The sequence below is a fragment of the Myotis lucifugus genome, unplaced genomic scaffold, assembly GCF_000147115.1.
Source record: "Myotis lucifugus unplaced genomic scaffold, Myoluc2.0 scaffold_47, whole genome shotgun sequence".
Classification (NCBI taxonomy): Eukaryota; Metazoa; Chordata; class Mammalia; order Chiroptera; family Vespertilionidae; genus Myotis; species Myotis lucifugus.
Window position 1 is genome coordinate 1,519,551 of NW_005871095.1, and position 20,085 is coordinate 1,539,635.

The 20,085-nt window shown below is 37.9% G+C and overlaps 1 protein-coding gene across 1 annotated transcript in view; it reads right to left on the minus strand.

Moving 5' to 3' along the window:
* TAF3 (TATA-box binding protein associated factor 3) overlaps nt 1-20,085 on the minus strand; it is a 186,706-nt gene that overhangs the window by 2,688 nt on the left and 163,933 nt on the right. Inside the window, exons 5-6 of the mRNA XM_006088402.3 lie at nt 4,281-4,536; nt 1,323-1,429 (exon numbers count right to left, since the gene is read on the minus strand). Of these exons, the coding sequence (XP_006088464.1) occupies nt 1,323-1,429; nt 4,281-4,536 (363 nt within the window). The remainder of the gene's footprint in view (nt 1-1,322; nt 1,430-4,280; nt 4,537-20,085) is intronic.

The window sequence follows — 20,085 nt, forward strand, 5'->3', positions numbered from 1 at the left end:
ATTGCTAATTTTTCATGTTATATTTTTGGAATTCCGAAGATCCGACAAACACCCCCAACCGGAAAAGCTAAATGAAAAAAAAGAATCCCAAAAATCTGAAGATAGTGTAAGGGAGCCTTTGGGACCAGCCTCAAACGTCCAAATATCAGAATTATAGGGGTACCAGAAGATGAAAGAGAGCAAGATATTGAAAACCTATTGAAAGAAATTATGACAGAAACTTCCCCCACCTGGTGAAAGAAATAGACTTCCAAGTCCAGGAAGCGCAGAGAACCCCAAACAAAAGGAATCCAAAGAGGACCACACCAAGACACATCATAATTAAAATGCCAAGAGCAAAAGACAAAGAGAGAATCTTAAAAGCAGCAAGAGAAAGAAACTCAGTTACCTACAAGGGAATACCCATACGACTGTCAGCTGATTTCTCAACAGAAACTTTGCAGGCCAGAAGGGAGTGGCAAGAAATATTCAAAGTGATGAATACCAAGAACCTACAACCAAGAGTACTTTATCCAGCAAAGCTATCATTCAGAATTGAAGGTCAGATAAAGAGCTTCACAGATAAGGAAAAGCTAAAGGAGTTCATCACCACCAAACCAGTATTATATGAAATGCTGAAAGGTATCCTTTAGAAGAGGAAGAAGAAGAAAAAGGTAAAGATACAAATTATGAACAACAAATATGCATCTATCAACAAGTGAATCTAAGAATCAAGTGAATAAATAACCTGATGTACAGAATGAACTGGTGATTATAATAGAATCAGGGACATAGAAAGGGAATGGACTGACTATTCTTGGGGGGAAAAGGGGTGTGGGAGATGCGGGAAGAGACTGGACAAAAATCGTGCACCTATGGATGAACACAGTGGGTGGGGAGTGAGGGCGGAGGGTGGGGTGGGAGCTGGAAGGAGGGGAGTTATGGAGGGAAAAAAGAGGAACAAATGTAATAATCTGAACAATAAAGATTTAATAAAAAAAAAAAGGGGGGTTATCTCAATGGTACTATGAAGCTTAGCAGCTCTTTACAGAAAATTACTAGAAGGAAAGGAAAGGGGGATCCCTATAGCTCCTTTCTTTTCCATTAGAAGGATATTTAAGTTAAACAAAATATTCAGAATTTAGGTTGAATAACAATAGTCCAAAGACTTGATTTTTAAAATTAATTACATTTTATTGGCTCAGTGATTTTTGCCCTGTACATGATTCTGAGGACAGCACCGGAAGGGGAGACAATCCAAGATGGACCGAAGTCACTAATCTGCTCTGCAGAGTGTCGCCCCAAGGGAGTGACCGGCACTCATTGATGCTTGGAGTACTCACCAGTGGTACCAGTCATCGCAGCCATCACAGCCGATCATGGGACTCCCATCGTCAGGCTTGTTGCATCCAGGGCAGATCCAGATCTGATTGCCCCACTCATCTCGGATCTGAAGTTTTAAATGGGGTTGAGGGAGGGGAGGGTGTGCAAACAAAGATGGAATGGGGGAAAAGAACCAAAAAGAGGGCAGGAGAAGAGTGATTACTTTATACTGTGAACCTAATACACCGACATACTAAACCAAAAAAAAAGTAGTTAACAATTTATTAAAGTCATGATCATGAGCATCACCATTCTGGGATCATTTCTAATGAATATTTTGAACTCTTTTGTTTAAGTCATTAAAAAAAGCATTTTATAATAACTTCTGTGAACAACATATCCTATAGCCACCTTTATCTAAAAAAATCCTGTAAACACAGTTCTTAATAATTAGGGTCTTTATGGCAATAACAACTGATATTTTTGAACTATAGAGCTCAACCATATGTAGTTCCTCAGTCACATTCACAGGCATGGAATTCATATGTACAGCCAATAGTGCATGTATCACCTTATTACTTATTAGCCAAACCCTTCTCCTGAACTAGCTGATAAGATCAAGGATATAAAAGAGTTGTTACTAAGTAACTTTCCATTCCCTTTATGACATTTTCAGCAAAGTACAATCACTAAAGGGCAAATGAAATAAGGAACTCATGAAGCCAAAGAACTACACATTTAAATATTATTTTTCTACAAAGATGATGTGCTTGGGAGTTTACTTAACTTACCGGTTCTAAATAAGACACATCCCTAATTGTTCCACTTCCTCAAATTCCACATTAACCAACCAATTTGGAAGAAACAATTCTATGATGGGCATTCAAAAACAGCAACAACTAAATGCTAATTTTCAAGTTTTCACAATAACACAGCATATAATTTCATTCAGTTTATTTTGTAAAGTATGGTTCCTTCCTTCACTTTCAAATATAACACTGACTAGAAATGCAAAAAGAAAGGGCTTTCTTTGTGTGAAAGGGTATATTGGGGGCATAGTTGTTTCAGTCTACTGATGTGCTATTTTAAGGCCTGCCATGTTTTAATGAGTCTCACAAAGACAGTCGTGTTCATAGGAAAGCTTCCTAAAGAAAGCTGTGGGCAGCTACATCTCTGACTCAGCCCTCTCTAATTTCAAGGGGAGAGAACCACCAGTTACCACATGCCAGCTGTCTATGGTTAAGACCAGTCCAGATCCTATGTCCTGAAGCTGCCATGCATGGCCAGTCCTGCTGCTAGTTGACCTGTCTTGAAATTAGAAGGCCATGACTCTATTGCTACAAGAGGAATTTGCCATAGCATCCCTAATAACTAATACTGAACACTTGACAGCTTACTAAGTTCTTCCAAACATCTGCTTCATCTAATCATCTTAAAACAACCCTTGGATAGGTTAAGAATGGGGAGACTGGAGCTATGGAAAGGTAACTGCCAGTTCCAAAAGTCACACTATTGCGCAGTGACAAAATCAGCTGTTTTGCTCTATAGACTGCATCTTTCCTCCAAATCACACTTCTTGTTCTCAGTCTACAAAATGTCTCTTAGGAGACAGAAGGCTTTTCATCCACATTGTCTATGTAAATCTGATCCATCTTCAAAGAGTTAGCCTCAAAAATCCACTGGAGAACCAGAAATTTTAGGGCTAGAACAAACTATAATCTAGTGATATAGATAATAGTTATAATCTAGTGATAATCTAGTCTACCATAAACCCCTTCATTACAGATGAAGAAATGGAGGTTAAACAAAATCTTTCCTGATCAACCTGCCTTGCGGTGATGTGGCCTCAATTAAACACCTATAGCAATTGGCCCTTGAATGGAGCAATTTTTTAAAAGTATACTTTTACTGATTTCAGAGATAAAGGGAGACGGAGAGATAGAAACATCAATAATGAGAGAGAATTACCGATTGGCTGCCTTCTGCACACACCCCACTGGGGTTCAAGCCCACAACCTGGGCATGTGCCCTGACTGGGAATTGAACCTTGACCTCCTGAACCATGCCGGCTGGGCAAATGGACCAATTTGATGATCACAGATTTTTGTATCACATCTTCCATTTTTGTCTTAAATAGCCAATTTAATACTTTTCTGTTAATTTTCCAGATCTTTATATCCTCTCTCAATACTTTCGAGATTTTTATCCTCTGAATCATTATAGTGCCTCCAATATGTAATGACTTGTTGAAATTTCCTCCCAAAATGCCTTAAAAATATAATATTTGCATGATTTATAACAACTATCATGAATCCTACCCCACCACTTTTCAATCATATCTACTTGAAAAGATTCGAGCTATCCCTAGGCTTACAGGTCACAGTCTATATATAGAGTATTTGGTGGCCATGTCAGTTGCTGAACTCAACAAGGTGAGTTTTGACATCTGAAGACACACTGTATACTCAAAGAGCTCTGTGGTCTAGAAGTTCATTTTCATTTATTATGCAAGCCTGGTATATTCTGGACCTTAGCCAATGACATACTATAATTAGTGCTGTTACTCAGAAACAGCAGCTGGCCCATAAGATCTGTATATATTATATAAATTATACTCTTAAGTGAATAATTTAATTGCTTGATCAAAAAATTCAGTGTGAGATTTAAATATAACTATTATTCTCTATATTTATACACTGATATTGTATATATGTATATAATCATATTCTAAAACAATATAAAGAAAAACAATGCTTTGGCATTATTTATGAAGACTAAATATGCGAACATTGAAATACAATACTTTTCTGCCAAAAGCTTGAAAATGCAATGAAAATCTTTCCAGTCATAAAGAATTGCCTCTGAAATTCAATAATGATACATATGACACTGCTTTTTAATTGAAAACATTTTCATGATAAAAGAGTAAGCTTTTAAGTGACTTTAAAAAAAAACGCTATAAAATAAATGCTGCGTACCACATAAGTGCTGACGGTCTCCGTTACCACACTCCGGACAGGGGCTTTTGAACTTCCGGCTCCAGAGATGGCAGGGGACGGGGATGGCATCAAAGCGGGGGACGAGGTGGACTGTGCAAGGAGTGGCAAAGGCACTGGGGCAGGAGTGACATGCACTGGCACAGTGGCTGGGACTGACACTGGTGGTGGGGTCTTGGGTCTATTCAGAGAAGGAGCTGGCTTAGCCTCGGGGGCTGGAACCACTTTGCTGATGACACTGTCAACAAAAGAGAAAAGGAAAAGTCAAAACAGAACAGCTGAATCAAACTAAATATTTTAAAACATTATTACAAAGTAACTTTCTTCTAGTTGCAAAATACTTTTTTGAAGAGTCCAGAGATAGCTACAGACCTGAGTTCAAGGCCCTTCACCCATTCACCTCTCAACTTATTCAAGAGTCACATATGTTCTCTGGGGGGTGGAAGGAGAAGAGCAGTGATGTTGCCAACTAACAACTAGAGCTGTGCAATGAGGATCTGTCTCTTCATTAACAATATCTTATTCACAGAACTCATGCAGTGGAAGGAGCACTGGACTCAGAGTCAGGATATCTACATTCAAATTCTAGGTCTGACACAGGCTAGCTATGAGACCTTGGGTAAGTTATTTAAAAATATGATGCACTGAGTGCCTATAAGAAGTTAGATATTATACTTGGCACTTTATATATATAATCTCATCTAGTCCTCACGACAACTTCAAAGAAGTTATAGTGATCCCATTTTATAGATGAGGAAACAGGATTAAAGAGAGAAAGGAACTGGGTAAATGGATGGCAGACTTTGAACCATGATCTTTTGATTCCACAGCTTTCTTCTTCTTCTTCTTCTTCTTCTTCTTCTTCTTTTTTTTTGTTTTACAAGTTCCTTTACTTGAAAAAAAAAATCATTTCAAGCACAGAGAAAACAGACAGCTTAGGTAACAGCCAAGACGTTAGCCCTCTGCCATATTTGCTTCAGGTCTCTCTCCCTCGCTCCTCCAGAGTAAACACTCTCCTCAAGCTGGCAGATTTGTTTTTGTAAGTTTGTTCGTTGTATCTTTTCTGCCTTCATGGGTACTCATAAACAATACACACTGTACTACTGGTTTATGTGCTTCAACTATATAAACAATATCAAATTATATTTATTTCTTGCAACTAGCTTTTCTCACTTAGTTTTTTGTGTGAGATATAATTGACATGTAACATTGTGTACGTAGGAGATGTACAATGTGTTGGTTTGATATTATTGTAATACTGTAATATGATTAGTACAGTGGCATTAGCTAATACCTTTACCATGACACATAATTATCAGTTCTTGTTGTGTTCAGAACAATTAAGATCTAGTCTTAGCAATTCTGATGCATATAATCCAGTAATGTTGAAGATAATCTCTATGCTGTGCATTAGATATCCAGAATTTATTTATTTATCTATTAGTTGCCCACTTAGTTTTAAGTCTCTTGATTTATCCATGTTGATACATATGATCAATATTATTTATTGTACTTGTTAAATGGTATTCCATGGTATGGGTAAGTCAAGGGTCTTTTGCTCATTGCCCTACTGAGTGTAGGACATATTGCCTTGTACATATTATATGCTAACTGTAAATACGTTCAAGAATTTCCCAAGACTACAGAGTATGCACCTTTTACCTTGACTAGGAATCCCAAGCTGCTCTCTAAAATAACTGCACCAAATTATCTCTTCCTACTGTTGCACAATTATCTAGGCCTTGCTTTTCTGATCAACAAAATGAAAATAAATATAGCTGCTTCTGAGAGTTTTAGTGAGAACCTGAACATAGAGAAACATGTCAAACACTATATACAAATGTGTTAGCACCAGCAATATACTCATGGTTCTTATGCATGACAACCCCTAGCACCACCATTACCAGCCTGCATAGTTCCATTTTCTCAGACCACCTCCACTAAAAAGCATGATTTTTTGCTAATCTGATCAGAAGATTTTAAGACATTAAATTATTTCAAAAAATGCCATTGTTATGGAAGCAAATAACTAATGCTGTTTAATTGCTCTCCACTTGTTTCATGCAAGTGTGTGATACCTTCTAAACTTGAATATAGTCAAAGACTAGAAAATTTAACATATACTGTTTGTGCAGGAGACACTCAATAAATGGGTAACATAAATAATAGTGAATATTTATTGAACACTTACTAAGTACCCAACTGTTCTAAGCACTTGAAAGCCAAATGCATACCAGGCACTATGCTAAATGTTTACTTGCCTTATCTCACTTGATCCTCATAACAACCAAATGAGGTAAGCACTGTCATTACTTTCCTCTTGTAGATGAAGAAATCTAGGCACAGAGAGATTAGTAGACTGCTGTTTGGCAGAGCCAAAATTTAAACCCAGGCAATCTGACTTCAGAACCTGTGATCTTAACTAATACACCACCGACCCTTGATGCTTACTGAATGAGTGTTGCCTTATATATAAGAGTTATTACTATATTTATTGCGTTAATATCTATAATGCAAGCATTCTTTATTTTTATGGTTAGGCTAAAAATTTAAAACACACTATTTGCGGAGGCAATTTCCCATAAGAGTTTAAAACATGGGTGCTGGAAACAAAACTAAAGAAAATGCAGGAACCCAGAGGTAAGTAGAACACAGATGTTTTGCCTGAGGGTATTTGCTCATAAGGCAAATCTGATCTTTGGTTTTGATAAAGAGGATAGGTTCCAAAGGCCAGGGACTGCCAAAGTGTAAAGTCTAATAGAACTCCTCCCCACATGAAGGACTCCCAACAGGCTACACCAATTAGGTAAGGACGAATGAGAATCTCATGAATTCTCAGCTCTGGTGGTCCAGGGCACTATGTAATATTTCAAGTCATTTGGACTCGTAATGTGCCCAGATACCCAGCACAAATCATCCTGAGAGGAAATATTATTAATATTATTAACACAGACAATTATTTAAGAAAAAAAGCAGCAGATAATGAAAGATAACCAGACATACAAGGAGGCAAGGCAGCCTCAGGGAGAAGCAGAAAAAATAACAGACAATATAAAGAGACTCATAATGATCATAGACCCTAGAACTATCAACTACAAAACCACTCTACTTACAATGCTTAAAAAATAAAAGGAAAAGACTGAAATTATTGGCAGGTAATAGGAGGGTATAAAGGGTGACCTAGTAAATTTGAAGATAACAGACTTTATAGAAATGTAAAATGTAGTAAATGAAGTGTAAAACTTAATGGATGGGAGAATTAGAAACTGAATAGTAAGACAGAAGAAATAATGTAGAACCTAGCCTTGAGAGGCAAAGAGAATACAATTAAAAAGTCTAATTAGTACAAGTTTAATCATAATGCTAGAGAGAAAGGGGCAAAAGTAAAATGTTAACAAGGAATATCTAAGACTTTTATAGAACTGATGCAAGATACCAATCCTTAGACTTAAGATACCTAACAAACCCCAGGCAAGATAAGTAGACATGTCAGAGTGAAATGAAAACATCACAAAGAGAAAAGTCTGAAAAGCAGCCAGAGGAAAAAAAAGAACAATTACTTTCTTTCCATTAATCTTCACCCCAGGAAATTTTTTTCCATTGAGTTTTAGAGAGAGTGGAAGGGAAGGGGAGAGATGGAGAGAGAAACATAGATGTTTCTCAACCAGGACCGGGTATTGAGCCTACAAATAAGGTACTTGCCCTTGACAGGAATCAAATCCAGGACCCTTCAGTCTGTGGGCTTACACTCTAAGAACAATTACTTTCAAAGAAGAAACATATTACAGCTGATTTCTCAACAGCAATGATGAATTTAGAAAACAGTGGAATACATCTTCAATGTGCTGAAGAAAAATAAATTTTGTCTTTAGAAACATCTTTCAAGAATAAGCATAAAATAGCCGAAACCGGTTTGGCTCAGTGGATAGAGCGTCGGCCTGCAGACTGAAAGGTCCCAGGTTCGATTCCAGTCAAGGGCATGTACTTGGGTTGCGGGCACATCCCCAGTAGGAGATGTGCAGGAGGCAGCTGATCGATGTTTCTCTCTTATCGATGTTTCTAACTCTCTATCTCTCTCCCTTCCTCTCTGTAAAAAATACATTTAAAAAAAAAAAAAAGAATAGGCATAAAATAAAGACATTTCAGGCAAGCAAAACCCAAGGATTTGACACCAGTGGACTCTTACTACAAGAAATTCTAAAGTAGTGATCTCTGTGTTTCCATTTATTTGTCTTTATTTTATGAATCTTTTATAGCTTTACTAAGTAGCCTGGTGCACGAAATTCATGCACTTGGGGGGGGGGGGAGGGGGGGGGAATCCCCCAGCCTGGCCTGTGCCCTGTCACAGTGCGGGAGCCCCGCGATTCATCGCCCCAAAGAGGTAGGCCACACCCACCCATCCAGGGCTCCTCAATGGATTGCCCCAAAGAGGTAGGCCAGAGCCGCAGGAGGCCTGTGGACCCCAGGGCCAGGCCATGGCAGAGGCCTCCGCTGCGCCCCACCCCCGTCCCTGACGCTGCAAGTCCCCGCCCACCTGTGCCTGCTGCATGCAGCCTCCAGCTGATCAGCCGTTATGGTTGAGGGCGTCCCAACCATTTGCATATTACCCTTTTATTAGTATAGATTTTACAAGTCTTCACCTCATTAAGTTAATTCTTAATTATTTTATTATTTTTAATGCTATTGTGAATCAACTTGTTTTTGTAATTCCCTTTTAAGATTGTTTAAGTTAGAAATGTAATTGGTTTTTTTGCATGTTGACTTTGTATCATACTATTTTGCTTGGTTCACTTATTAGATCTAACAACTTTTTGTGGAGTCTTTATGATTTCTCCATATAAGAGCATATTATCTGCAAAGAAATAATTTTACTATGTCTTTTTGCAAAGAAATAATTTTACTATGTCAAAAAATAAAGTAGCGATCTCAATATTTTTTTTACATTTTTACATTCTTAAAAAATTGAAAAACCTAAGTAATTTTTATGTATGTTTTATTTGTGAATATTTACCATATTAAAATTGAAACAGAAACTAAAAAGTAATGATCTAGTAATTAGTTTAAAACTAGCAATAACAGCCCGGCCAGTGTAGCTCAGTGGTTGAGTGTTGACCTATGAACCAGGTTCAATTCCCAGTCAGGGCACATGCCTGGGTTGCGGGCTCGATCTCCAGTGTGGGACGTGCAAGAGGTTCTGTTCTCTCTTATCCTTGATGTTCCTAACTCTCTCTCCTCTCCCTTCCTCTCTGAAATCAATAAAAAATATATATAAAAAATAAAACCAGCAATAATAAACCCATTACATGTTGACAGATAACTTTATTTTTTAATGAAAAGTAAGTATGTTTTTCAAGACAAAACTATTTTGTGAGAAGACTGGCCACTATTTAATATTTGTGCAAATCTTTTTAATGTATGCATATGTAGCTGGAGAAGGGAGGAGTATTTTAGTGGCCTTTTCAGATAATTGTGTAAATTCTTCTTTGATACTGCACCAAAATGCAACATGTGGTAGTTTCTTAAAAGGTAGTTGCAATGTACAATCTGAAACCATATTCTGTTACATTAAGATCCATTGCTATGTCTAGCATTTTGAATAGATATTTTTTTACCCATACATGGTTTTGTAATATCATGCACCAGTCATTTGGAATGTTGGTTGATGAAATTATGAAGATCTTCCAAACATTTACACATTTCATGATACAAGATGAAAAAATGACATTTGTTGGTGTCACCATCATCTCATCAATTTTCTTAATGTGCTGAGGAACTGTCAACTTGTAATGAGATGTTTTCTAAAATTCTAATTTTTACTAAAAGCTTAATTTTTTAATTTATAACAAATGCTCTCAATATTTTCTTTGAAATAACAGGTTTACTGTGTTCTTTTTTGAGAAAATGTTGGCTAAATATCCAAGTCTAAATAACCAGTTTGTCAGTTACTCTTTCAAGCAAAAATAAATATGTGAGAAAAGCAGCTAGTTCAGTTTGCAACTTAATCACACAAATGCTTTTCCTCAAACAACTCTCATATTTAGTGAAATATGTTTTATGAGTACTTCCTATTTCATTACTTTCCACTTCATCACACAAACTATTTAAAAAGTGTACATTCCAGGGACCTATGCACCACACTCTGAGCACCTCTGTTCTAAAGAAAGCACTTCAGGACAAGGTGATCCCATCAGAAGGTCTAAGATGCAACAAAGAATGACAAAGATGTTGGTAAGGTTAAACAGACATTGACTAAAAGAAACAGCAATAATAATATATTGTGGAATGATAAAAATATAAAATATATAGATATAATACTATATTAACCAGGAGGGGGTAAGTCACGCTAAAATATTCCAATGTCTATTATCTGGAAGGAGATGTAAAGCTGTTAACTTTAAATATAGTAATTTCTAGGGTAACCATGTAAAAATTATGAACAAAGTATATGTAATAACTTCTAAAGCAGTGTGGAGAAAAATAGAGTAATAAAAAACAACCCAATCTGATAGAAGGAAAGAAAGGAGAGAAAAAGAAACATAGAATAGTAAGACAAAGAGAAAGCCCCAAACAAGGTGGATTTTAACTCATAATCTCAGTAATTATATCATATAAATGGTCTAAATAATTTGGTTGTCAGATTGTGTAAAACAATAAAACCCAACTCTTGCTATTTATGAGACTCATCTAAGCAACAGAAATGAAGAAATTAAGATGCTAGGAAAAGAGGAATACAAGGAGAAAAAAAAGTCATACCCTCAAACAGCCTTTAAGGCAAGGGCTATCAGTGATGATGAAAGTTATTTCATAATCATAATGATAAAAGGTTCCAATGTGCCAGGAAAATAAAACAATTTAAAATATGAATGCCCTTAAGAATACACTGTTGACCAGTCTGTGTGGCTCAGTGCTTGAGTGTCGACTCAGGAACCAAGAGGTTACCAGTTCAATTCCTGGTCAGGGCACATGCCCAGATTGCATGCTCAGTCCCCCAGTACGGGGCGGGCAGGAGGCAGCGGTCGATGTTTCTCTCTTATCGCTGTTTTTTTCTCTAGCCCTCTCCCTTCCTCTTTCTCTAAAATCAATAAAAACATATTTTAAAAAATACATTCTTAAAATATATAAACCCAAACTGTAAGAACAGACAAATCCACAAGTATAATTGGAGATTTTAACCTATCTATCTCTCTGTAACTGACAAAGTAAGCAGTCAAAAAACCAGTAAAGATATAGTTTGAACAAAATAACAAAAATAATAAAATTGACCCAATGGACATTTTAAACTATTCAACAAATACAGAATACTTAATCGCTTTTCAAGAATACATTGAAAAAAATTGACAAAATTTCAAAAGGCTGAAGAATAACTGAATAGTATGTACACATATTTGTTATCCCAGCTATATTGGTAGTTCCTCAAAGGAATGGAAAGTCTTTACTTCTGTATCTTCAGCATTTACCATGGTAACTGGCATTTAGTAAGAACCTCATGAATCTGAACATATTTAATTTTAATACCCAGTGCATGTCAAGATGGGGTTATGGGAGGGGTGGTTGGCACAGTATTTCTGAATGATTACCAAGACCTTAAAAATGTCCAAGTTTTGACCAGCAATTTCTCATCTAGAAATCTATCCTGAGAAAATAGATAGCTATGCAAAGACACGGGGTAAAAAAAACTTTATTTATTTATTTACTAGAGGCCCGGTACATGAAATTTGTGCATGGGGGTGCGGGGGGTGTTCCTCAGCCCAGCCTGCACCCTCTCCAATCTGGGACCCCTTGGGGATGTCGGACTGCCTCTTGCAATCCAGGACTGCTGGCTCCTAACTGCTTGCCTGCCTGCCTGATCACCCCTAACCCCTCTGCCTGTCTGCCTGATCGCCCCTACTGGCCTGATCACCCTAACTGCTCCCCTGCTGGCCTGATTGCCCCAAACCACCTCTGCCTTGCCCCGCACCTGGGACCCAGAATTCCCTCCTCTGGCTGGTTGCAAGCACCAGGGACCCAGTCTTCCCTCCCTCTGGCTGGCTGCAGGCACCTAGGACCTGGGCCAGCTTCGCCTGGGCCGCAGCTGCAGCCGCAGGCACCCAGGACCACAGGGTAGGTGGCTTGTCCCTCTCCTGGGCCACAGCCTGGCTGGTCCCCATTCCTCTCTCGCGAGCTCATTTGTGCCTGGATGGTCCCCATTCCTCTCTCCCCAGTGTTGAGTGTCTGAGCCTTTACAGTGTGACGGTGTGAGGGTGTGATGACCGTTTGCATATTAGCTCTTTATTATATAGGATTAATCTAGAGGATTTTTTCCAATTGATTTTTTAGAGAGAGGAAGGGAGAGAAAAAGAGAGAGAAGAAACATTGATGTGAGAAAAACATTGATCAATTGCCTCCCATACACTCTCTGAATGGGGATCAAACTCACAACCTGGGTATATGTCCTGACTGGGAATTGAACCTTTTGATGGAAGGGAAGACACTCCAATCAGCAGAGCCACACTGGCCAGGGCTAAAGAACATTATTTATAGTATTGTTTATAATTGCAAAAAAACAAAAAATTAGAATGACTATAATTATTTAAAATATCCCAAAATAGGAGAATTAAGAAAATACTATGTTGTCATTTGAAGTCATAATACACACACAGATACACAGATACACACACTAAATATATACACATATATATGCCCCAAAATGGTTATGGATAGTATATATAATAGGGTCCAATTTTGTAGGGAAAAAGCAAAAGCAAACAAGAATGACTGAAGATGTACTTAGAAAAGTTAAAAAAATACACCAAAAATGCCCAGAAATTGGCTCTATACTAGATGTACCGGTTAATAATAGCGGATTTTGTAATCAAAGAAAACACGATAATTTCTAGAGAAGCATCAAAAGAGCTTTATTCAAAGTAATGTCCATCGCTAGCTACACATTTCCCCATCTTTCAAGTAATTTGTGGGTACTGTCCCAATAGAACTTTTCTTGTTTTGAGGTAAACCATTCAGAGACCCAATTTTCCACTTCTTTGCATGTTTTGAAGTGCTGCTCAAAAAGTGCGTGTGCCATAAATCGGAACAAGTGGTAATCTGAAGGAGCAAGTTCTGGTGAATACAGCGGGTGGGTTAATACTTCCCAGGCAAAATCTTTGCATGTGTCTTTAACTGGTTTTGAAGTGTGTGATGGTGCGTCATCATGAAGCAAAATTACTTTACCATCTAGAACATTCTGGGCGTTTCACGATCAAAGCATGATTCAAATTGATTATTTGTTGTCAGTAGCGATCAGTATTAACAGTTTCACCTGGTTTTAGAAGCTCATAATACACCACACCTTCCTGATCCCACCAAATGCAGCGCATTGTTTTCTTTCCGAAGCGATTTGGCCTTGCAGTTGGTATTGATGGTTCACCTGGATCATCAATCCATGATTTTGAGCATTTGGGATTCACAAAATAAATCCACTTTTCATCGCCAGTCACAATTCGATGCAAAAAAGATTTTCTTTTGTAATGTTGAAGCAACATTTTACTGATGACTTTTTGGTTTTCCATTTGTCTTTCATTCAGTTGATGTAGCACCCATTTTCCTTCCTTTAAAATCTTTCCCATTGCTTATAAATGATCAGAAATTGTTTGCTGAACAATGTTTAATCTTTCTGCAAGTTGTTTTTGAGTTTGACATGCACCTTCATCCAGTAATGCTTGTAATTGTTGGTCTTCAAACTTTTTCGGTTGACCTGGACATTCTTTGTCTTTCACATCAAAATCATCACTTTTAAAGCATTTAAACCAGCGTTCACAAGTATCTTGAGATGGAGCATGTTCACCATAAGCTTCCTGAAGTATACGATAACTTTTTCTTCAAAATAAAGTAATGAATTAAAACTTCCTGCAAATGCTCTTTTTTGGCATGAAATTTGACATTTTTAAGTGTAAAAATATCTATGATGTTAACACCTTCAGAAAATTTGACATATGAAGTTTTGAAGCTTGCTGTCAATACAACAAAATAGCATACATATCAAATCAAGTATATATCAACATATGTGTAACTCCATCTATTGAAAAAAAAATACGCATTATTAACCGGTACACCTAGTACATGTTTTTTTCCTTTTGGTTTATCTATAATTAACAACAACAACAACCATGGAATAAATTAAAAACACTTGTCACAAGTGTCACACATCTTACATTTTGTTGGGAATTTTCAAACAATGGGTTGATTTGTACATTTATAACGTGTTCACTTTTCTGTATGTACATATGTTATAATTTAATAAATTACTGGAAAAATATGATGACTTGGCTAAAGCCTTCCAGACAAATGTTGATCATAGCCTAGCTGTAAACTTGTGGAATAAAAGTCCCAAGCTAAATAAAAAACCTGCTCAATTAGTATATCTAAACTGAGTGTATCATCACTAGCAGAGATCAATAAGAAAAGGGTCAAGTGAGGAGAACCAAATAAACTATGCTAGTTTTTCAATCAGGAAGATTCTAAAAATCTCAATAGGCCAATAACTATGGAAGAAACTGAAGCAGTCACCAAAAAGCTTCCAGCAAACAAAAGCCCGGGGCCAGACAGCTTCACAGGGGAGTTTTACCAAACATTCAAGGAAGAACTAAAACCTATCCTCCTCAGACTATTCCAAAAAATTCAAGAGGAAGGAACACTTCCAAGCTCATTCTATGAAGCCAGCATCACCCTAATACCAAAACCAGATAAAGACAACACAGTGAAAGAGAATTACAGGCCAATATCCCTCATGAACATAGATGCCAAAATCCTCAACAAAATTCTAGCAAATCAGATCCAGCAGTACATCAGAAAGATCATACACCATGACCAAGTAGGATTTATCCTGGGGATGCAAGGATGGTACAATATCCACAAATCAATAAACGTGATACATCACATAAACAAATTGAAAGATAAAAATCACATAGTCATATCAATTGATACAGAAAAAGCATTAGACAAAATCCAACACCCTTTCTTGATAAAAACGCTCAGCAAGGTGGGAATAGAAGGATCATACCACAACATAATAAAAGCCATATATGACAAACCAACAGCCAACATCATACTCAATGGGCAAAAACTAAAACCAATTCCCCTAAGAACAGGAACAAGACAGGGATGCCCACTCTCACCACTCCTGTTTGACATAGTACTGGAAGTACTAGCCATTGCGATCAGACAAGAAGATGAAATAAAAGGAATCCAAATTGGAAAAGAAGAAGTAAAACTGTCCTTATTCGCAGATAACATGATACTGTACATAGAAAACCTAAAGACTCCATCAAAAAATTATTAGACTTAATAAATGAATTCGGCAATGTAGCAGGATACAAAATTAACACCAAGGAATCTATGGCATTTCTATACACCAATAATGAACTTACATAAAGAGAGACTAAAAATGCAATCCCATTTACCATGGCACCAAAAAAATTAAGATACCTAGGAATAAACTTGACTAAGGAGGTAAAAGACCTATACGCAGAAAACTACAGGACACTGAAAAAGGAGATAGAGGAAGACATAAACAGATGGAAGAACATAACCGTGTTCATGGATTGGTAGAATCAACATCATCAAGATGTCCATACTACCCACAGCAATCGATAGATTCAATGCACTCTCCATTAAAATACCAACGGCATATTTCACAGACCTAGAACAAACTTTCCAAAAATTCATCTGGAATAAAAAAAGACCCCAAATAGCTGCAGCAATCCTGAGAAAGAAGAACAAAGTAGGTGGGATCTCAATACCAGATATCAAGCTGTATTACAAAGCCACTGTTCTCAAAACAGCCTGGTACTGGCACAAGAACAGACATATAGATCAATGGAATAGAATAGAGAACCCAGAAATCGACCCAAACCACTATGTTCAATTAATCTTCAACAAAGGAGGCATGAATATACAATGGAGTCAAGACAGCCTCTTCAATAAATGGTGTTGGGAAAATTGGACAGATACATGCAAAAAAATGAAACTAGACCACCAACTTATACCATACACAAAAATAAACTCAAAATGGATAAAGGTCTTAAACATAAGACGGGAAACCATAAAAATACTAGAGGAATCCACAGACAGCAAAATCTCAGACATATGCCGAAGCAACTTCTTCACTGATACCACTCCTAGGGCAATGGAAACTAAAGAGAAAAAATAAACAAATGGGACTACATCAAAATAAAAAGCTTTTGCACAGACAATAAGAAGGAATAAAAGGCATCAACAAAACAACAAGAAAGCCCACTACATGGGAGAACATATTTGCAAATGTTATCACCAATAAGGGTTTAATCTCCAACATTCACAGGGAACTCATACAACTTAACAAAAAGAAGATAAACAACCCAATCAAAAAATGGGCAATGGACCTAAATAGATACTTTTCGAAAGAAGACAGAAAAAACACCAAAAGACATATGAAAACATGTTCAAAGTCACTAATCATCTGAGAGATGCAAATCAAAACGACAATGCGGTACCATCTCACACCTGTCAGAATGGCTATCATCAACAAATCAACGAACGACAAGTGCTGGCGAGGATGTGGAGAAAAAGGAACCCTCGTGCATTGCTGGTGGGAATGCAGACTGGTGCAGCCACTGTGGAGAATAGTATGGAGTTTCCTCAAAAACCTAAAAATGGAACTCCTATTTGATCCAGTGATCCTACTTCTAGGAATATATCCCAAGAAACTAGAAACACCAATTAGAAAGGATATATGCATCCCTATGTTCATAGCAGCATCAATTCACCATAGCTAAGATTTGGAATCAGCCTAAGTGCCCATCAGCAGATGAGTGGATTAGAAAACTGTGGTACATCTACACAATGGAATACTACGCTGCCGTAAAAAGGAAGGAACTCCTACCATTTGTCACAGCATGGATGGAACTGGAGAGCATTATGCTAAGTGAAATAAGCCAGTCAGAGAAAGATAAATATCACATGATCTCACTCATTTATGGAATATAATGAACAACATAAACTGATGAACAAAAACAGATCCAGAGACAGAGAAGCATCGATCAGACCGTCAAACCTCAGAGGGAAGGTAGGGGAGGGTGGGGGTAAGGGGGAGAGATCAACCAAAGGACTTATATGCAAGCATATAGGCTTAACCAATGGACACAGACAACAGGGGGGTGAGGGCATGAGTGGGGGGAATGGGGGGTAATGTGGGGATAAGGACACATATGTAATAACTTAATCAATAAAAAAATTAAAAACAAAAACAAAAAAACCTATGCTAGTTTTGTACATAACTGAAATGATCATTTGAACAGCCTTTAGATATTAAGGTTGGTTCAGAGTCTTGGGTCTTTTCAAAGAAATATAACATCCATGGTTGCACTGTACCCTAATTATTTGCATATCTGTCATTATCATCCACATTAGGTAGTACATTTCTTAGAAGTACAGTGTGTATCTTACTGGTCTTTGAATTATTTGCAATATTTAAAAAATATATATATTTTATTGATTTTTTACAGAGAAGAAGGGAGAGGGATAGAGAGTTAGAAACATTGATGAGTAACATCAATCAGCTGCCTGCACACCCCCTACTGGGGATGTGCCCGCAACCAAGGTACATGCCCTTGACTGGAATCAAACCTGAGACCCTTCAGTATGCAGGCTGACACTCTATCCACTGAGCTAAACCGGTTAGGGCTTATTTGCAGTATTAAACAGTGTGTGATCACATACTCATCAACTTTAATAAGCTTAATGTCTAATATTGCAGAGAATCTATCAACTTTAATAAGCTTAATGTCTAATATTGCAGAGAATCTATCCTATCTAATAATAGACAAACATGGCAATTAACCGTACCTCTGACACGCTTCCCATTGGCTAATCAAGGCAATATGCAAATTAATTGCCAACCAAGATGGCGGTTAACTGCCAACAAAGATGGCGGTTAATTTACATACATAGGCGCAATCCTGGGAGACGAAAGGGATCGGAAACCCAGGCGGCAGGCAAGAGGTGGGGGGCGGGCAAAGGTGGCACTGCCGGCTGCCTTTGCCCGCCCCCGAGCAGGTGATCACCATTGGAAAGCCTGGCGGCAGGCGAGGCAACAACCCCAGGCCCGGGGTGCGGGCTGCCTGCGGCCCGGTGATCGGTGATCGCATTGTGGATCGGTGCTGGCTGGCCTGCTTCCCCATGGCGATCGGAGGCAGAGAGAGCCCCGGCGCAGGCCAGCCGGCACCCCCGGAAACCCCGGGGCCGGGGGTGCCAGCTGGCCTGCTTCCCCGCGATCGCCATGGCACCCCCAGCACCTCAGCACCTGAGATGCAAAGGTTGGGGATGAAATGACTTTTCTCAACCACATCTGCAAATATCCTGGGGAAGGCATCACGAAGAGTTCACAACAACTGTCTTACGTGGCAAGGAAGAAAACAGTTGGCAACGGAAACAATCCCTTACATCAAAGTTAAGGTCCCTCTGAGTAAAAAAGAATATTTCCAAAGTAAAGGAGGGAGCAGGCAAAAATAATAGGTTCTCATGACTTCCACTGAAGTTTGAGCATATGACAGAGTCAAAACGAACAGACAAATTAAAACAGACAGTGGACATTCAAATGACCCGAATCAACTGTCACTGTTTGTTCCAATAGCAGCAATGCTTATGTGATAATATAGTTTAACAAACATACAAAACAAGTCACATGATAAGAGAGGTTTGGCTTCTAAAGTAAATTGAATATGTTCTTTAAAAATTCTCATGTCCTCCCCTCTGACTATAATTCTTAATTTTCCAATCAGAAAATTACCCCAGGTGATCCAGTAACATGTAGAACTTCAGTAATCTAACTTATTTAAAAACAAACATCCCAACCATTTTTAAAATATTTAAATTGATATTTTAGGTTTTAAATTATAGAAGATATTTAGATCCAAATATATTTTCTGAATAGAAAATATTTCAGTTTTTGATTAAAAAAAATAAACATAAAAAAATATATAAGTGACACATTTTCCCAAGGAACTCTGAATTAGTACCTTTCCCTCTAACTTTCTTCAAATTAAGAGAATCTATGGAGTTCCCTATACTGCACAAGTTTTAATGAAAGAAAATAAGACTTTCTAAGAGCATCAAATACATGTTTTGTATCAAATACATGTTTTGTTATTTACAAACATATACACTCCTCTCTCTCTCTCTCTCTCTCTCTAAAATATATTCTTACTGATTCAGAGAGGAAGGGAGAGGGAGAGAGATACAAACATCAATGATGAGCCCTGGCCGGTTTGGCTCAGTGGATGGAGCGTTGGCCTGTGGACTGAAGGGTCCCAGGTTCGATTCCGGTCAAGGGCATGTACCTTGGTTGCGGGCACATCCCTAGTAGGAGGCGTGCAGGAGGCAGCTGATTGATGTTTCTCTCTCATCAATGTTTCTAACTCTCTATCCCTCTCCCTTCCTCTCTGTAAAAGAACAATAAAATATATTAAAAAAAAAAAAAAAAGAAAGAAACATCAATGATGAGAGAGAATCATTGATCGGCTGCCTCCTACACGCCCCGTACTGGGGATCAAGCCCACAATCCGGGCATGTGGCCTGACCTGGAATCAAACTGTGACTTCCTGGTTCATAGGTCGATGCTAAACCACTGAGTCACACTGGCCGGGCTCAATTCTAATTTATAAATTTCATTCCAAGGACATATACAGCTTGAAAAGCTTTGGAAGTAGTTTCAAAAAAAACTAGCTTTTAGTACAAGGAAACAGGTGTTGGAGAGAGAGTTTAAATTAAAAAAAAA